The 21,950-nt window shown below is 40.8% G+C and overlaps 1 protein-coding gene across 2 annotated transcripts in view; it reads right to left on the reverse strand.

The window, feature by feature from the left end:
• The window catches only part of LOC139480433 (palmitoyltransferase ZDHHC21-like), a 405,161-nt gene that overhangs the window by 367,815 nt on the left and 15,396 nt on the right, over window positions 1-21,950 (reverse strand). For both annotated transcript variants that reach the window (XM_071263508.1, XM_071263507.1), the window contains exon 2: window positions 20,836-21,106. In XM_071263508.1, the coding sequence (XP_071119609.1) occupies window positions 20,836-21,085 (250 nt within the window). In that variant the 5' untranslated portion in view covers window positions 21,086-21,106. The remainder of the gene's footprint in view (window positions 1-20,835; window positions 21,107-21,950) is intronic.

Below are 21,950 nucleotides of genomic sequence, written 5' to 3' on the forward strand. Positions count from 1 at the left end.
ACCCATTCAGCTAACACGCTATAAGCGCAGTAAGCTGTGAGTTTTATCATAGATACGGAATGTTCTTAGCTCTGGTAACCACCGCTTTAGTAACGGCTAGGTATTGTCAATTTAGACATTAGTGCCCACTTACTAATAATGGAGACTCAAGTGACACCAAAGATTGTGGAAACACAATCACAACAAGTGAATGAGGAAATACCAGCGATTGCGAAATCACAAGCCAGAGTGACAAAGGACCCTTTGAAAATCTCAGCTGGTAGGAAGGGTGGGCTGGCGAGGAAGGCGAAACTAATGCATAATTCAAATATTGAACATAGTAGTCCGATTAAAACTTGGGCTCCGTATGCACTAGGAGTTGTTGCTATAGCGGTGGTATGGTTGTTTTATAAGACCAGATGTCACCCCCGATTACACAACAACAATTCAATTAGAGGTAAGCCCCCATATAATGTTATAAAACATGACTACTCCAGTTACAGACGGTAAAATGTTGGTAAACGAAACGTATCATTCAGCGGTGGTCAGGTGCTTGGCCATTGGCTATACTTGTATGGCTAAAACGATTACTAAGCCACACCCTCCAAGCTAGATTTTAATGGTTATGATATCAGTATGATGGTTCTTGATATTGGATTAGCTATTTTGCTATTTTTAGCTTCACAATGACTACGCATAAACCATGATCTATGTCAGGCTAAGTCTTATCAGCTATTATTAACGCTGACTGCTAATCTATAAATAGCACTGACTGGCTGTTCCGCTGTTAGTAACCCTGACAGCTTATCTATAAATAGCGATGACTACTCAGCTATAAATAGCGATGACTGGCTGACTGCTTATGTTAGGCTGACCAGGACTCGGCTGATGACATGCATTTAGACTAATGATACTAGAAGTGTATATTTATCACAATGGCGAGAAGCACATCAAGATGTAAATTCATACGCATGGGCCAATCACAAATTTGTGGAAAGAGCTGTATGTCGGATTTTTGTGGGATCCACTCCATTGCAATTAGAAAAGGGCATACTCATTATTCGTGTTCTGTTTGTGGGATTGGGGTCAAAGGTAGTTACTGTTTATGTAAGAGTCACGGTGCTGACAAGAAACGGTTTCAAATTATTTATGAGAGGAAAAAGGCTTACCGAAATGAGATAAATAGATTGGGTAGAATTCAAACCAATTAGACATTAGTTCACATGTATTTATATATCACAATGACTTATGTTGTCAGAGAGCTGAAAGCTTTGGCAAAGCAACGTGGTCTACGTGGATATTCTCAAATGAGAAAAGCTGAATTGATTGATTTACTCGGTTTGGAATACAACAAACCCCAGACTGTTAGAGAACTCAAAGCTCAAGCGAAAAACAGTGGGCTGAGAGGTTATACTCGAATGAGAAAAGCTGAATTGATCGTTTTACTAGATAATAATCAATCCGATGATGGTGATAAAAATAATCAACCAGTTGATGAGTTAAAATTTGTACCCACAGCCGGCGTTTGTAAATATCTAAGAGGTTGGAAGATTGATATTAATTCCATCATGGATGTTAATGATGTTAAGCCCATCGTATCGAGCAAAATTAACGAGGAGTTAGATGATTTAAATAGTATAAAATACCAGCTGACGATTAAAATATCACTGAGTAAAAGTAACGCAGACGATAGCACTGAATATACCGAACCATATTTCCGGAGCAATCAAGAAGTTATAACCGAATCCGATACCTTAAGCACATCATTAGATACATCAATTCAGAGGATACAAGAAACTTTAGAACGCTGGACAAATAGAGGTTCGGGTTAGGGTGTGGATAAAATCGATTGTTTATATTTAGATATAGCAAATTATATGCCTTTCAAAGGTGGATCTTATATAGATTTACCCCCGTATCATAAAAAAAAGAAGCCATAATTAATGTAAAAAAAAAAGGCGATGACTGTTTCAGAATGATGTGAGATCTGCATTGTTCCCCATAGACAAACATCCCGATAGGCCTTCTAGCTATCCCCAAAACGATCGACTCAACTTTGATGGTATAGACGAACCTACACCAATCTCACAAATTGATAAGGCAGAAAAGCAAAATAATTTAGCTATAAATGTTTTCGGACATTCTTCTAAAGGAATTGTTGTACACAGGATAAGCTCCACTCCAGAATATATTCCCAGAATCAATTCATTTCTGATCGAAAAAGATGGTAAATATCATTATACGTGGATAAAGAGTTTAAACAGGCTATTATGCGATCAAACAAAACATGCAGGAAAGAAATATTTCTGCGAAAGATGCCCTCACGGATACAGCAGACAAATCTATTAGAAGCACATAAAGAAGACGGCAGAGGTGTTGGACAGAATGCTATCAGGATCAATATCCCTAAAGAGGGGAAAAATATATTAAAATTTGAACATTATTGCAATCAAATGCCAGTACTGTACGTAATTTATGCCGACTTCGAAGCACTTATCAAACCTATAGAAAATACATTCCGAAGATATCAAGACAGTTTTACGTACAAAACTCAAGAACATATTCCTTGTGAGTTTGGATATATAGTTGTAAGGTATGATGGGAAAACAAACCCGCCCATGATTTACAGAAGTCCCGATGCAGCGGGAAAGTTCCTAGAATATCTACAAAACGAAGAGAAAACAATCAGGGAAAATTTATCGTGTAAGAAACCCATGTGTATGACGAGGGATGATTTGAGGGCCTATTAGAAGTCAACTAGTTGTCATGTTTGTAATAAACCCCTGAATGGGGATTCTGTAAGAGATCATTGCCACATCACGTGTAATTATCGGAAGCCGCGCATAATGAGTGTAACTTGAAACTAAAAAGGAATTCTCAAACAATACCTATCCCCGTTGTGTTTCATAACCTAAGAGGATAGGATTCACATCTCATCATGCAAGTTATCTCAAAGACCGACGGTGGCTAAACGTGTATTCCTAATAATATGGAAAAATACATATCATTCTCGATGACTAAAACTAAACATTATATGGACAAGGATGGGAAAGCCAGAATAAAGCAAAGTAATGGGCTTAGATTCATAGACTCTGTACAGTTTCTGTTATCTTCCCTTGACAATTTAGCTAATGCAAACAATCCCGATGACTTTGCAACAACAAATCAATATACCCCCGGTACTGATCAGTTAACTCGTCATTTGTTGTTGAGAAAAGGTGTATATCCTTACGAATATATGGATGATTGGTCTAGATTCAATGAAACTAAACTACCACCCCTTGAATCATTCTATAGTAACTTAACAGAATCTAAAATAACCGATGCCGATTATGAACACGCTCTGACGGTGTGGGATAAATTAGGTTGTAAGAATTTAGGCAATTATCACGATCTGTACTAAAAACCGATGTACTGTTACTCACAGATATATTCGAGATATTTAGAAAGACATGTTTAAAACAATACGGCTTGGATCCTGGCATGGTACTTTTCCAGTCCCGGACTATCGTGGGATGCATTGTTGAAGAAGACCGGTGTAGAACTAATATTACTCACAGATTACGATATGCACTTGTTTATTGAGAAAGGATTAAGAGGTGGCATATCAATGGTAGCGAAAAGGTATTCTAAGGCTAATAATAAATTAGTGGAAGGATATGATCCGAGTAAACCCGACACGCACATATTTTATCTTGACGCCAACAATTTGTACGGATGGGCTATGAGTCAACCTTTACCCACGGGTGGTTTTGAGTGGGTCGATGTGAATGATATCAAAGTGAATGATATCTCCTCAGATTCTGATAAAGGGTACATACTAGATGTTGACTTGGAATATCCAAATTCATTACATAAAGATCATAATCGGTTGCGCGACATAGGCCTCCTTCGAGATCACCGGGCTGGTATAAATATCTTATGGCTCCTCTATCCGGAAGTTTTTGTTTTTGCTTCTCTTCGGTGCTGAAGATTCGGAAGTCACAGATTTAATTTTAATCGCACCGGATGGTTTCTTCCCGATTAATCTCGTTACAGCTGATAATCGTGTCACCCATTCAGGTGATCTCAATTGTTCCGATTTCATTTCGATCCCATACTGATAGCCAAACAAACTTTCCGCTAAGGTCCGGTTAAACCTTTCAACGATAGCTTGACTACGGTGGGCCTCCTCTTCACCACGCCTGATTTCAACATTGTGCTTTGTTAACAGTTTAGTTCCTGATCCCATAAACTCGCGACCAGGATCTACTTGAAATAGCTTGGGCTATTTTAGTGGTCCGCGTTTATATATGCGACTCAGTGCATTAGCTACTTCTGTTGAATCTTTTGAGGTTAATGGCTCAGCCTCTTTGTATCGACTAGCCACACACTACGGTTAAAGCGTATTTATACGTTTTGCGTCTTACCTTATCGTGGGGAAGAAACAAGAGGTCAGCCTGATGAACTTCATTCGTAGTAAAAATATCAAACTTCTTCCTCGGTATATAACACGGTGCCGGTAAGTATATATGCCACATCGCTTGTTTCTTTAACCAATCCTTGGCCACATCTTTAGATACCTTAGCTGCAGTGGCTAATTTTTGTATTGCTCCTATACCCTTCAAATATCCTTTTGGGCTATAGTAAATTTTATTCATTATTAATAAATATTGATGTTTCTTTTAATACGACTCATGACGATCGTTGAATCGCATCATTCCCTTTGTAGTAGCGGTATAGGTATATAAGTCTGGCTCCACTGGAAGTAGTCCAGAATCACCATTACCTATACTACTCCATGGGACACCCAGGCACATGTCAATTTCGTAGAAGTGATGTCTCACAAGCAGTTCCTTACATTTGACTGCGTTGGTACAGATATACCCTTTGGGGATTCGAATATGGACGAGGTCGGAAACAGATTTAGCACTTTATCTCAGCAATGCGACAGAAACCCGGGGCCCTGAGAAACTCAGAACGCTAATCCGTTTGACTGGAGCTCAACTAACAAAGAAGTTACAGTCACCAAGCTGAAATGCTGAAGAAGAGCCCCAGTGTTCGATTTAATATTATTATTATACCGCCGTTTATGCAAACATGACATAACAAAGAATATGTGAAAAATATGTGTTTTTAATAACATATTTACAGGATTGGGCAATTAGGAGGACTGATTGCCGCTGACCCTGGGGCTAAGTAGTAACACGCCGGATGTGTCCTAGGGTTACCCTTAGCACGCCTGGTACTTAAGGAATTTTGGGGGGCGCCAAAACAGTTTCTCCTGTGGGAATGAGAAAGAATGAATGAATGAATGAATGTTAGTACTGAATGAATGTCCCCCAAAAAGGGAATACTGAAGTGAATTATAAAATGCACATAGCTCTTTCAGCTGATTGAGGATGAGCTGGCGAAGCACCGTCCTTCCTGCACACATGTATCCAATATTTGAAGGCAGTATACGGGCAAGCGAGTGTACCTGTACTACAGAGGGTGATCGCAACGCCTTCACGAAAAGGATCAGTTTTTGACACTTTCAACATCACTTTTGCACACGGAACACTGTGATCTAGTGTGATATCAGCCAAGCACATGTTGACAGCTGGATTAAAGCTAGTTGCACAAGTGAATTCACTACATCTCATGAATCCAAAAAATGCAGCAGTACACAGTTTCCATCATCAGGTCGTTGTAAGGTCCCAAAACTCTTTTCCTCAATGTAACTACCATATTCCTGAGAATGTCGTACGTTATTGGAACCTTTTTAAATTGGGAGATGATTGCAACTTCTTGTATCCCTTCAGTATGGTTTGAAGTCTACTGGTATGACCGACGATGGATCCGTCGTACACACAATGCACACTCTGGTATGAATAACTGAAACATGGTCAGGAAGTGAATAAACGCCTGAAATCCTGTTGTGTATGTAGCTCTTGTCCGGTGGCAAACTGCTGCCTCCCACAACATATTTAGACTTGTCGTTAGTCCCAGAGTACTTGGTTGATGGGTGGGCAGGGATGTCGTTCCTTGTCTGCATGCGGTGTCAGCTTCCTGAATCTGTCGACCTGCAATCGGGAGAGACAGTAAGCAATACAGTTATTCACTCCAGGTACGTGTTGGGCAAGTATAATGAAGTTATGTGTAGCAGTGGTAGTATGATGATTGAGGAAGAAGGATACTCCATTCCAGTTAGAAAGAAACAGTTTCCACATTTCTAAGTCTTTCTTACATTCCTTGCTAATGTGAAGTTCGATCAAGTAAGACACAAAGGATCGACCGGGAATGATCACTTTACAGGCTAAGTTGAGATGTCCTAACAGTGACAACAGATCCCTCTTTTTACATGTAGTCTTTCCCAGGAATGTTTGAATAAATTCACAAATCCGCTCTATCTTGTTCTGTGGTAGACGTGCTTCCATTTTAACTGTGTTCAGAAGAATACCAAGGTATTCCAGTTCGTGTACGGGTCCAACTGTTTCATGGTGTGCTAGGGGTACACGACATTGATTGAAAATGAGAGATAGAAGAGCCATGGTCCTGTCAGCATCATAGTCTTGAGTGTCTATGGTAAAAAAATCATCCAATAACCACAGAATGTTTTTGATGCCGTACCTATTCTCGGCTATCCACCATTGTGCCCGAGAAAGCAAGTTGAATATACATGGGCTTGACCTGTATCCAAAAGCTAGTCGTGTGTAGAAATAGTTCCACTTGAAGCTAAAGTATTTCCAAAAGTCAGGGTGAATGGGTATTTGCTTAAAAGCATCAGATATGTCTATTTTACATAACCACAACCCCCGACCACACCGTTTGATAGTATCAATAGCCTTATCTATGGTTACATATGTGAGAGAGCACAAGTCTTTGTCTATTAGCTGATTGATGCTGGGCTCTTCAGAATTGTGGGGAGCTGATAAGTCCAAGATAAGTCTTTTCTTCTTGCTGTATTTTCCTTCAGCAATCCCAAGGGGGCTCACTCTGAACACCCTGAATGGGGGTGCATCCCAGGGACCCGATACAAAGAGATTGGTTACTTCCTTTTGAACAGCCGCTGTAACTGTGTCCGTTTGTTTCCTGGCACTAAAATTCTTTTTACATTCAAATTTGGTCACGGGGACGGGTTCAATGAGTGGATGGAAGCCGTCTTGCAGTCCAGTAATTAAAGTGTTCACGAACTATCTGTCGGGGTGTCCTTGTAATTCCTTCTGCAAGTGCCTGGTATCTATAGGCGTGGACGCTACTAGTCACTTTCTCTTCTCTTTACAGTGGCGGAGTGAGTATGGTTTTATGCCGCTTTTGGCAATATTCCAGCAATATCACAGCGGGGGACACCAGAAATGGGCTTCACACATTGTACCCATGTCGGGAATCGAATCCGGGTCTTCGGCGTGACGAGCGAACGCTTTAACCACTAGGCTACCCGACCGCCCCCATAGAACAGAGAGCCACCATACTGCGAAGCCATATCCACCAAAAGTCACTTGTACCTGTCCATTTCATCTCTGTGATGTGGATATGCTTCGCAGAACACAGATTTATGAATCCCAAATGCTTTTAAGAATTCCCCTAAAGTAAGGGGGCACTTGAGTCTAACATCCTCTTTCATGTGCACCTGGTCTCCTTCTGCCGAAAACTCAGACATTCTGAACTGTTAAAGAGTCATCAAGCTGAAAGGCTGAAGAAGAGTCCCAGTGTTATCGTTTGATTTAGTATTAATATTATTCGGCCGATTTTTGTACCATAGCTATCATAATAACCACTGGCTTGATTTTGTTCAAATTTTGTATGTGTATCCAGTTACTTAAGTACCAGATACCACACAAATTCCAAGGCTGTAGGCCCAAAGACCAAGGACAGATAACTGAAAAACAACTAATTTTTAAAGCTATATTTTGCCCTATTGCTTCACAACCGCTTGTCCGATTACTTGCAAACTTTGGATGTGTCTGCTGCTTTTGGTGCTTGACATTTTTTGTTCTTTGACTTTGGTCATTGGTCACATGGTTTGGCAGCCATATTGGATTCAAGGTTTTCACAGGGTTTTTTGGGTACCTGTCTTTAAATGCATTCTCTTCTGAATCCATTGCATGAAATGCTTTCAAACTTTCTGAGAATTGTCTCCATACATACCACATCAAACTCTGTTAGCCGTTCGTATTTTCTTGAGTATAGTGCACACCCATGTATAATGTGCACCCCCCTCTAGCGGATTCAATATTTTTGAAAAAAGAAACTTGGTCAGTACAACTTCGAAATTTGAGATAAAAATCACCAGACATGTTGAGTTACCGTTTAAATTGTATTTTGTGTTCTGCTAGGCATTGTTTTATATCCAGGGATTAAGATTACCTTGTGTATTTTTCGTAAACTAAGCCGGACACAGCAATCAGCTGTACACACGTTTTCTTGGAATCTATAGGCCGGCAGCCCAGAGCACTTTGGTCAAACGAACAAGGTACCAATATCCGAACACAGGAACATTTACTGTGTGACCCAACATATTCATATATGGATGTCTGCCGGGGAGCCCCTGCTGCGTGTGGCCCCTGGCCCCCCAAAAGAAGGGACCATTCAAGGGCTGGATCAAACATTGGAGGTACCAAATGAAAGTAAGTGTAAATGAACTGGATCATCTCACAGAGTACAGAATGGGCCACGCCAGACAAATTTTCCTCTGCATAAGGCCTGCCAGACACCCCCAGAGAGGGTCCCAAAATTTGAGCTGGGTTAAACAATGGAGGTACCACATGAAATCAACATAAAATGAACTATTACACTCTACTTAGTATAAAATACCCATTGCCAGACAAATTGTCTGCTGCATAAGGCCCGCCAGACACCCGCAAATGTTGACCCTTAATGCACTCAGTGGACACTGGTAAAATTTGACTAGAGTATACATTCAAAGTACCAGATGAAAGTAAGTTTAGATGAACAGGTACATGTTACTGAGTACAACATGGCCCATACCTGACAAATTTTCCTCTGCATAAGGTCTGCCAGACCCCCCAGAGAGGGTCCCAAAATGTGGGCTGGGTTAAACATTGGAGGTACCACATAAAACCAACATAAAATTAACAATTGCACTCTACTTATTGCACAATACCCATTGCCAGACAAATCATCTTCTGCATATGGCCCGCCAGACACCCACAAAAAGTTGACCCTTCTGGTATTCACGGGTAAAATTGGTCTGGAATATATATCGATTGTACCACATTAAGGTAAGTTTAAATGAACAGGTTCATATCACAGAGTACAGAATGGGCCACACCAGACAAATCTTCCTCTGCATAAGGCTTAAACATTGGAGGTATCACATGGAACCAACATAAAATGAACTATTACACTGTACTTATTACAAAATACCCATTGCCAGACAAATCCTCTTCTGTTAAGCCCCGCCAGACACACCCTCACCCCACCCCACACAGTTGACCCTCTGTAATCCCAGTGTGCATAATGAAACATAGGAGGCAGAAGAGCATTGGACATCAGCTCTGAGAGTCAACAGATGGTCAAATTTATGTTTTGTTCTTAAAGATGGAAGGATTTTATTGAGATTAAAATCACGTATTTATAAAATCAGGTCTCTGAATACTAGTACTGATATCATAGATTAGGCCTATCGTTGAAATGTAATGAAAATGGCATGAATCTGATTCTTGTGAATATATATCTGATCAGCTATGAAGTCCTCAAAGTCTGCTATAGCCTGATAGCTTGGCTATGGATTCCTACAAACCCAAACATGCTTAGGTAGTCCTCAAAGCCTGCTATAAGAATGGTTAATGACAGTCCCTAATACCATTTGGAAATCTCTTGGTGATAATTGTGTTTAAAAACCTTTGATCTCCGCTTATTTAGCAAGTTTTATCATCTAAAAAGCTATGTAAAATTGATAAATATGGAGATATATTTGGCCTGAATTCAGATTTTTAGATGATAAAACTTGCTATATAAATGGAGATCATAGGTTATTAAACACAATTATCACCCAGATTTTCCAGATTATCGTCCTAAAACATTTCCAAGTGGTATTAGGGGCTATCATTAACCATTCTGCAACACTCAACAACAAAAGTGTATAGTGTATTTTTCAAACAAGTAAAGTTTGGTTTTCATTATTGTAGTACATGTATGGAATCAAGCCACAAAAACGCAAATGCTACAGAAAAGCATGCAATCCATGTAAAAGTTGACTTTAATGCAAGCCCCATGCATTTCACTACCCAAGAATGGGTATAAAATCATGTGCGTTAACGGGATTCCATATGCATTGTTTAGCATCATGCTGACAACAACCACTCAGAAAAACAGCAAAATTACGCAATTATTCAACATTATGAAATGCCACGCTTGTCCGAAAATGAGCGTCTGCGAGCCATTGGTATGCTTGAAGAAGGATCGAGTCAACTTGATGTTGCAAGACAATTTAACGTCCACAGAAACACCTTTTGGTGTTTATGGCTACATTGGCAACAGATGAATGCAGTCAGAGACCATCCTCGGAGTGGCAGGCCACGTGTAACCAATAATCGACAAGACAACTGGATTCGAACAACACACCTACAAAATCGATTCTAGCCAGCAACAGTGACTGCAAGAAGCATCCCTGGCCTTCAACGAATATCTTCACAAACCGTACGTCGCCGCCTCAGATGTGCAGGGATTGTCGCCAGAAGACCCGCCGGACGTCCCATTTTGACAGGAAACCACCGTCAAGCACGTCTACAGTGTTGCAGACAGCGTCTACGCTGGACGGTCATACAGTGGGGACAAATTCTATTCACTGACGAGTCTCGTTTTCACCTCAGCCACAGTGATGGACGGATTTGAGTTTACAGCGTGAAGGTGAACGTTACGTCAATCATTGTGTCATGGAAGCAGATCGGTTCTGGGGCGGCAGCATTTTGGTATCGGGTGGGATTACAGCAAGACAGAGGACCTGTTTGAAAGTGGTAGAGGTAAATCTCAATGGACAGCGCTACCGCGACGAGAACATCGGCCCTGTTGTTCTACCGTTTTTGCGTCGTCATGGCCCAGGCATTACCTTTCAACATGACAACACCCGGCCTCATATTGCTCGACTTGTTCAGGATCTCTTCAACAAAACAACGTGAATGTCATCCCCTGGCCGGCTCGCTCCCCTGATCTCTCACCAATCGAGCACATGTGGGATGAGATGGATCGGCGCCTTCGACGTCAACCACGTGTTCCACGGACATTCCAGGAACTTCGAAACATGCTCCAGCAGATATCCCACAGGACTTTGTGTGACGCCTGGTCCATTCCATGAGACGAAGATGTATTGCTTGCATCGCAACCAGAGGTGGACACACACGCTATTGATTTGTAAATTGACATTTTGGCATGTTCATGGTTTTTTTTAATGAAATCAGAAGATCAAAATCTGAAGTCAGTATGACAAATCAAAACCATTTGAACACTTACAGGAGTCTTTTATCTGTTGCAAACCGAAATTCATATTTGGTAAAAACATAACTTTGCATTAAATCTTAGTCAATGTATCAGGAACTTTTGTTGTTCAGTATATAAAAATCATGGCACATAGCATCATATGCCTAACTAGCTTGTAGGAATCCATAGCCAAGCTATCAGGCTATAGCAGACTTTGAGGACTTCATAGCCGATCAGATATATATTCACAAGAATCAGATTCATGCCATTTTTATTACATTTCAACGATAGGCCTTATCTATGATATCAGTACTAGTATTCAGAGATCTGATTTTATAAATACGTGATTTTAATCTCAATAAAATCCTTCCATCTTTAAGAACAAAACATAAATTTGACCATCTGTTGACTCTCAGAGCTGATGTCCAATGCTCTTCTGCCTCCTATGTTTCATTATGCACACTGGGATTACAGAGGGTCAACTGTGTGGGGTGGGGTGAGGGTGTGTCTGGCGGGGCTTAACAGAAGAGGATTTGTCTGGCAATGGGTATTTTGTAATAAGTACAGTGTAATAGTGCATTTTATGTTGGTTCCATGTGATACCTCCAATGTTTAAGCCTTATGCAGAGGAAGATTTGTCTGGTGTGGCCCATTCTGTACTCTGTGATATGAAACTGTTCATTTAAACTTACCTTAATGTGGTACAATCGATATATATTCCAGACCAATTTTACCCGTGTATACCTGAAGGGTCAACTTTTTGTGGGTGTCTGGCGGGCCATATGCAGAAGATGATTTGTCTGGCAATGGGTATTGTGCAATAAGTAGAGTGCAATTGTTAATTTTATGTTGGTTTTATGTGGTACCTCCAATGTTTAACCCAGCCCACATTTTGGGACTCTCTCTGGGGGGTCTGGCAGACCTTATGCAGAGGAAAGTTTGTCAGGTATGGGCCATGTTGTACTCAGTAACATGTACCTGTTCATCTAAACTTACTTTCATCTGGTACTTTGAATGTATACTCTAGTCAAATTTTATCAGTGTCCACTAAGTGCATTAAGGGTCAACATTTGGGGGTGTCTGGCGGGCCTTATGCAGCAGACGATTTGTCTGGCAATGGGTATTTTATACTTAGTAGAGTGTAACAGTTCATTTTATGTTGATTTCATGTGGTACCTCCATTGTTTAACCCAGCCCAAATTTTGGGACCCTCTCTGGGGGTGTCTGGCAGGCCTTATGCAGAGGAAGATTTGTCTGGCATGGCCCACTCTGTACTCTGTAAGATGAACCAGTTCATTTACACTTACTTTCATGTGGTACCTCCAATGTTTGATCCAGCCCTGGAATGGTCCCTTCTTTTGGGGGGCAACACGCAGCAGGGCCTCCCCGGCAGACATCCATATATGAATATGTTGGGTTACACAGTAAATGTTCCTGCTACTCTTCTACCGGTGATTCGGTCAAGACACACCCAATGATATAACTTCACAGGATTTTAATGCAAGGATTGGCAAAAATTGTATCTGAAACAATTTTTTATCAGGATTAATATATTCCAATATTTTGTTAATTTAGATGCAGCTTCTTCTAAACATATTTAAAATAATAATAACCCTAAGCGAAGCAGCTGATCGCTATTGCCAGGTATTATTTTTTACATGGAACCAGTCTGACCAGTCACCGTCAAGGCTCCCATGCATTTGATCGTGCGATCGCGAGAATTGCGTGTTGACATAGAATCGTCCAACAAAAACAAATATGACTTTTAACGAGTCACAGTACGGCATTGATGATATATGTATCCATTCTCTGTCAATTAAAGTTCGTTTCAAGGCGTCAATCGCAGTAATCTGACCGTGGTTGCTGTTAATAACGGTGAGTTGTGCGATCTTCTGATCGCTTCACACACGATTTCGCTGAAATTAATAAAAACAATATTTAAAGGAATTTTGAATAAAATTAATAAATAAGTTACAAACATAAGTCCAGATATACAAACAACACTTTTAATAGCCAGACAGTGTAATTACATGACTAATAGCGTACTTCAGTATGGATTTGTTGACATGGTATTTCCGGTGTTAGGGGAAACCAGGGCAGAGCTCGCATTCGGGGCAAAGCGAGAAAGCGTTACCACCCCTTATCAGCCATCAGATGGCATGATTTTAAGTGATCATCCAATGGGAGCAGACGTTAAGAAGCGCCAAAAACCACGCTGACGCCATATGTACGAGTAGTGAAGGTACGTTTCTAAAAAAAACGAAAAAATGTGATTTTGCTGTAAGGAATGTACATAATTTAATGCGTTTATTGTGAGAAAACTTAACATGATATCCAAAACATTTGTGCATTTGCAAACATGTTGGCATCAAGTATCTTTTGGGAGTTAACATGCGACAGTTCAAGACAAAGTAATTATGTGTTATTTAATTATCCAGTGATCCTGTCATTGGGGTAAAAGGAGCCCGGGGGTGCGGTTTGCCCCATAGGATCTGATTGATTTTGTTTGTGTTTCAGGATGTTGGTAGATGGTCTGGACAAATTTGTCAGCAGGAGAAACATTATATATCAACTTACAAAAAGAGAAGTTTGACAAACAAAAGCTTAATCTCAGGGAATTTCAAACAATTATCTTTGTATATTGTTAACTAAACTCTTTTTTTCATTTTTGACACATTCGAGTCTGAACTAGTTTCTCACATTTTGCGTATGCAACGGATGTTTTACGGATTGACCTCAACTGACATTCGTTCATTGGCCTTTACACTTGCAGAACAAAATGGCCTTGACCACCCTTTTAACAAAGAAACACGGAAGGCAGGGGAAGATTGGTTGAAGGACTTTATGCAGCGACAACCAGATTTATCCATCTGGAAGCTACCAGTATATCCGGAGCTGTTGCTTTTAATAGACCATCTGTGAACATTTTTTTCAACCTCCTCAAAGCCGAGATGGAGAAGCATTCATTTCAGCCAGATTCAATCTGGAATATGGACAAAAGTGGTATTACCAATGTCCATCGTCCATGGAACATTTTTTTCGCAAAACGGGGCGAAAAACAAGTGGGAAAGGTCACGAGTGGTGAAAGGGGAAGAACTGTGACTGCGATCTGTTGCATGAATTCATCTGGCACCTACATACCTCCTATGCTTATATTCCCCCGAAAGAGAATGTCGCCTGCTTTGATGAAGGGAGCACCATCAGGGTCTATTGGAAAGGCAAGTGATAATGGATGGATTAACCATTCCTCTGTTGGCTTGAGCATTTTGTTCAGTATGCAAAGCCATCTCGAGACCGAAAATGCTTGCTCATTCTGGATGGACACAGTAGTCACAAAAGGCTGTCAACTATGCACGTGATCATGGAATTGTCATTATTGTGTTACCTCCACATACCACTCACAAGCTGCAACCCCTTGACAGGACATTCTTTGGGCCTCTCAAGGCTAACTACAACAAAGAAGCTGACAAGTGGATGCTAATGAACCCAGGCAGTAAAGTTGCATTCTTTGACATGGCACAATTGTTCACCGCTGCCTACACGGTGACTGCAAAACCATGCTGAAAGCAAACAATGGCTTTACCTGCACTGGGATATGGCCCTTTAACCCGGATGTTTTCACTGATGACGATTTTGCAGGCTCCGCTGTTACGGATGAACCCAAGCCTGAAACACAACTTGCCCAAACAGCCTTGCCTCAAGACAATCCTGGGTCAGGACCTAGGGCAACATCAGATGCCATATTGCCACCAGACAAGCCAGATTCAGAGCCTGGAACATCCATTGCCGTATTGCCAACAGACAAGCCAGATTCAGAGCCTGGAATATTCGATGCCGTATTGCCAACAGACAAGCCAGATTCAGAGCCTGGAACATTCGATGCTGTATTGCCACCAGACAAGCCAGATTCAGAGCCTGGAACATCCGATGCCGTATTACCACCAGACAAGCCAGATTCAGGGCCAGAAACATCCGATGCCGTATTGCCACCAGATAAGCAGATTCAGGGCCTGGAACATCCGATGCAGTATTGCCACCACACAAGCCAGATTCAGAGCCTGGAACATCCGATGCAGTATTGCCACCAGACAAGCCAGATTCAGGGCCAGAAACATCCGATGCCGTATTGTCACCAGATAAGCAGATTCAGGGCCTGGAACATCCGATGCAGTATTGCCACCAGACAAGCCAGATTCAGGGCCTGGAACATCCGATGCAGTATTGCCACCAGACAAGCCAGATTCAGGGCCTGGAACATCCGATGCAGTATTGCCACCAGACAAGCCAGATTCAGGGCCTGGAACATCCGTTGCAGTATTGCCACCAGACAAGCCAGATTCAGAGCCTGGAACATCCGATGCCGTATTGCCAACAGACAAGCCAGATTCAGGGCCTGGAACATCCGATGCAGTATTGCCACCAGACAAGCCAGATTCAGAGCCTGGAACATCCGATGCAGTATTGCCACCAGACAAGCCAGATTCAGAGCCTGGAACATCCGATGCCGTATTGCCACCAGACGAGCCAGATTCAGGGCCTGGAACATCCGATGCAGTATTGCCACCAGACAAGCCAGATTCAGGGCCTGGAACATCCGATGCAGTATTGCCACCAGACAAGCCAGATTCAGGGCCTGGAACATCCGATGCTGTATTGCCACCATACAAGCCAGATTCAGGGCCTGGAACATCCGATGCCATATTGCCACCAGATAAACCAGATTCAGAGCCTGGAACATCCGATGCAGTATTGCCACCAGACAAGCCAGATTCAGGGCCTGGAACATCCGATGCTGTATTGCCACCAGACAAGCCAGATTCAGGGCCTGGAACATCCGATGCCGTATTGCCGCCAGATAAACCAGGGTTACATGCATCAACTCTTACAGAACTGACTGCAGGTCCTTCAGATGAACCCCAACTAGATGTAAGAGGACAGATTGAAGCACTTTCACCACTGCCAGTGAAACGCAAGATATGGAGCTGAAAGAGAAAATCTGACTCTTCTATGGTAGTTACATCATTACCTTTCAAGAAAACGATGGAGGAGAAAGGACAGAAGAGATCAAAGAAAACCAGCAGCAAGGCAAACAAGAAAGTTGCTGATGAGACGGAGGTATGGCACTGTTTGTACTGCAACAAATTGTACACAGAGCCACCTACCGAGGACTGGCTTCTGTGCATTAAGTGTAGACAATGGTTCCATGCAGAGTGTGGAAATGAGAAGGATATTTGCGATCTCTGTCGTTGAAGTACATATACCTTTCTGAACCGTAATTCCTAAGCACACGTTAAGACAAATGTTGTCTTTCCCAGTTTGTGTTTTCATGTGTATTGTTTTGTTTAAACTAAGAACTTGTTATATTTGAATATGACCAGGAGCAGTTGCTGGAGTGAGTTATTGTAGACACTTTGATAGGAAAGTGTTGGTTTGCAAAACCCATGTTACAGTTATTATTAAGTTTTTGAGTTACCTTCTTTGCATTCTTGTGAACAGACTGAATTTTACTGTCAGTAATATTATTTGCAGTTATTAAAGAAACTGGAAAATATATTATCGTCGAGCTGTTATTTGTGAAAGTGGGGTAAAGTGGTCATTTTGCCCAAACCTACTCAGAAAAGTGGCCAGTGTTTGTCATAACACATTTACATAGATGTAACTTAATACAGCTGTGGAGGATTTTAATAACATGTACCATAATGGTGTCAACTGAAAGGATGTTGCAGTTGTGCTGTGAGTTTAATTATATCTTTGTTTAGAACCACAGCATTTAGACGAATGTGTTAGAGGGTGCACTTTGTTCGCAGTAATGTCTTTCCATGGGGGAAAAAACACCAAAACTCATTAATTTGTGTTAAATGCGCACCCCCTTCTACACAGCTGTGGTTTTATTTTAAAAAGTGCACACTATACTCAAGAAAATACGGTATCCAAACGTTATACAGAAAAAAACCTAAATTTTCGAGGTCATCAGTTCTGTTGGTAGCAGAAATACGAACATTTGGGTTAATCTGACATGTCATGTTATAAAATTTGCATATAATGACTTATAAATATTCATATAAGTGTTTTGGTTCAACATTTACGATATACAAAATTAGAAAAAACCCTGTCGTGATGCTAGCAGACGTCCTAAAATGTTAACATGGCGCGGTTCGCCCGACCTTTGCATAACTTGTTCCTATTTTGATATCAACAAAGTTTACATTGCCTTAAAAAATATGCCTTGGCGAAAGTTGACGATCTTCTCCTTCGAAGAATGTTTATTCGTCATTTTCCCATTAATATGACGAGAGAAAAACGAAAATAAAGATCGTAAATCTGACAGCAATATTTCAGTAGGTGCAAAGGTCATCATTTTGACAGGAAACCACCATTAAGCATGTCTACAGTGGTTCAGACAGCGTCTACGCTGGACGGCCATGCAGTGGCGATAAGTTCTATTCCCTGACGAGTCTTGTTTTCACCTCAGCCATAGCGATTGACGGATTCGAGTGTACCGACGTCGAGGTGAACGTTACGTCAATCATTGTGTCATGGAAGAAGATAGAATCGGGGGCGGCAGCATTGGGGTGGGATTACAGCAAGACAGAGGACCCGTTTGAAAGTGGAAGAGGGAAATCTCAATGGACAGCGCTACCGCGACGAGATCCTCGGCTCTGTTGTTCTACCGTTTTTGTGTTGTCATGGCCCAGGCATTACCTTTCAACATGTCCATGCCCGGCCTCTTCAACAAAACAACGTGAATGTCATCCCACTCCAGGAACTTTGAAACATGCTCCAGCAGATATGGACAGATATCCCACAGGACTTTGTGCGATGCCTGGTCCATTCCATGAGATGAAGATGTGTTGCTTGCTTCGTAACCAGAGGTGGACACACACGCTATAGATTCGTAAATTGACATTTTGGCATGTTCATGTTTTTTATGAAATCACACATTTTCTGAAGTCAGTATGGCAAATTAAATCATTTGAACACTAACAGGAGTCTTTTATCTGTTGCAAACCGAAATTGTTTCAGATTTGGTAAAAAACATAACTTTGCTATAAATCTTATTCATTGCCACAGGAACTTTTGTTGTTCAGTATATGTCAACCTAAAGTTTTCACTTTCGTGAGCGTGGGAGCATCGACAGTGATTGGTCAAATTGTTCCAAATGAAAAAATATCGGCAATAGCGATCAGCTGTACCAAAGCGCTACGCTTATGGTTATTAATTTATTGAAAATATATAAAGTGAAATACTACTAAAATAACTTGATAATTATCTCAGTGAAAAGTTTACATTTGGCAGAGGGAACCAGGCATTATTTGATGAGGTATGTGTATACATATTATCAATTCGGAGCTTTTAATTGGATTTCTCAATGTCCCTCTGATTCCTTTTAATCACCACTTATGAAATGTGATTACATCAACTACGTTCCCTACCAAGGGCCGTTGTACATTTACAGTAACCTACATCACTTGCAGTCAGCTCATGATATCAATCACTGGATTGTCTGGTCCAAACTCGATTCTTTGCAGACTGCCATCATACAGATGGAATATTGCTGAGTGCAGCGTAAAACAACAAACAAACAAAACTTGCAGTCAGATACAAGGGAACAAAGGGTTGGTGAAGCAGAGGATCTTCCGGTCATAAATACATAGCTACGATTCAGGCCTTCACAACATTTTACTCAAGTTTGGTGCTGAATTTGCTCAATCTGGGTGTAAATAACAGAAAATCATGGACATTCTTATAGCCTTTTTGGGACATTTTATAAATGAATTTTAATATGAGTTATGAGTCTAAAAACATGAAGGAGTTGAGTTTATTGCCTTGTATGCAGTGACTAGAAATAGTAACAGTAGCTGAGGCAGTTAACTCAACTAAATTTCATCTTAATCCAGTGACAGTGTCACAACAAAAAGTGACGATATATTTGTTTCAGATAAATCCAATCACAGATTAATTCTAACCACTTTCTTTCTTTTTAACATCAAGACACGCAACACCTTGAATGTTATACCAATATTATTTGCTGACTATTGCTTTTATCTGCCACTTTGCTCGTAACTTGGGTTGCTCAAGCTAAAAACATTGTGCTTAAGATACATAGCAGGCAGAGGGTGTCTTGACAGGATAAATCAAAACCCAGGTGAAGACAATGACAAGTATCTGTTGAAACAGCTGTCAAGTCATATTGCTCCAGGTTTCACCACATGACACATGACACAATGCACAGGCAATTCACCACATGACAGTGGTCCATGACGAAATGCACAGGCAATTTACCACATGACATAGTGATCCATGACACAATGCACAGACAATTCACCACATGACACAGTGATCCATGACACAATGCACAGGCAATTCACCACATGACACAGTGATCCATGACCCAATGCACAGACAATTCACCACATGACACAGTGGTCCATGACGAAATGCACAGGCAATTCACCACATGACACAGTTATCCATGACACAATGCACAGACAATTCACCACATGACACAGTGATCCATGACCCAATGCACAGGCAATTCACCACATGACACAGTGATCCATGACCCAATGCACAGACAATTCACCACATGACACAGTGATCCATGACACAATGCACAGGCAATTCACCACATGACACAGTGATCCATGACCCAATGCACAGACAATTCACCACATGACACAGTGGTCCATGACGAAATGCACAGGCAATTCACCACATGACACAGTTATCCATGACACAATGCACAGACAATTCACCACATGACACAGTGATCCATGACACAATGCACAGGCAATTCACCACATGACACAGTGATCCATGACCCAATGCACAGACAATTCACCACATGACAGAGTGATCCATGACACATTGCACAGGCAATTCACCACATGACACAGTGATCCATGACACAATGCATAGGTTATTCACCACATGACACAGTGATCCATGACATCATGCTTCAGCCAGTTAGCAGTTTGTCTTATAAAAATGAGTAAGACAGCCTGAGCATTTATACTAAATTTCATAAAATTGCAATTCAAAAGTCCTAGTTACCATTACACAGCTTTTTTAATAGTCTAATTCACATCAGATCAGATAATCATTACACATGCTTTGTACTTGTATTATGTCAAGTATACATGTGAATGTATAAATTCTTAAGAAATATGATGTTTGTTTGATTGTTGTTTAACGCCTCACTCGGCAATATTCCAGCTATATGGCAGCGGTCTGTAAATAATCGAGTATGGGCCAGACAATCCACTGATTGACATCATGAGCATCGATCCACGCAATTGGGATACGATGCATCAACAAAGTCAGCGAGTCTGACCTCCCGATCCTGTTAGTCGCCTTTTACAACAAGCATAGTCGCCTTTTACTGCAAGCATGGGTTGCTGAAGACCTATTCTACCCCGAATCTTCACGGGTCTAAGAAATATGAAATATAATCACCTGTCACAAAGATTCCAGAAATATATCCTTCCGCATATCTTGGAAGTATGATGATAAACAAGCTGGAGAATGTTCCATACAACCAGTAGATAAAAACACACAGGAGCTGCATTATGCCTTTTGGATCCCTAACAAAATGGATCCTTCCAAGAAGCGGACATCTCATTGTGGACACAGCTAAAGGACGTGGTATTTTGTCAGGTAATTGCAGTAATTCCATTAGTTCACCAGCATTTCTCATTGACTTCATAGTGTAGAGTTGTAGACCATGCTGAAAGATAAGATGTTTCAAAGCGTACAGGCACCATTAAACAATGATAAACAAATCTATCTATTCTTAATGTCGTGTAGCCACAAAGGAACACATTTAGACTTAAATACATCTCAATGGAGTTTCCTTCTTGCAAATGACACCAGCGTTATAACTACCACTCAATACCAGTCATTAGAATCAACATTGGAGGCACTGACAATGACAATATTCACTTCAGTGTCAACAAAAACCAACCATTTGTCATTAAGAGTCTTATTAATGTCATGGTTACAATTTTCAATTGACTTAAAATATTCAAAATCATAACCTCAGTGAGAAAGACAGAAAACATTGAATTTTATACTATTATTGAACTAGAGATAAAATATTCTGACATAAGTTAATTGAGTACTGTTTTTAGATTAAGAATTAAATGCAGCTGGAGTTTTAGCTCATATACAGCCTAGATATGTAATCAGTTGTTTTAAATGTCAACAAAAGACAGCCACTTGAAAAAAGATAAAGTTGCTGTATAAATGGGCCATTCTACCAAAAGCATCAATATTGACAAATGCTTTTATCGCATATTGGGGTAATAAATTCATCTGATTTTGGCATAACAACGGAAACCGGTTACTTAATGTTTATATAAACGATCACTCAGCAGCAAAGTTTGGACAATCTAATTAATACAAAATGTGATGAACAGTTCAGCAAATGTTTGATACAAATGCAAAGATTCCAAATTATGCTCTGGAAACGACACTAACTGAAAGAAGGGAGAGATTCACGATGTACCTAAATATTGAAGGTTGTTTTCAGTAATTTTGCTTTGCCTAAAATGTCAGTGAAAGATTATCAC

This window comes from Haliotis cracherodii, unplaced genomic scaffold (genome assembly GCF_022045235.1).
Source record: "Haliotis cracherodii isolate W230 unplaced genomic scaffold, xgHalCrac1.p SCAF_4, whole genome shotgun sequence".
In the NCBI taxonomy this organism is placed as follows: domain Eukaryota; kingdom Metazoa; phylum Mollusca; class Gastropoda; order Lepetellida; family Haliotidae; genus Haliotis; species Haliotis cracherodii.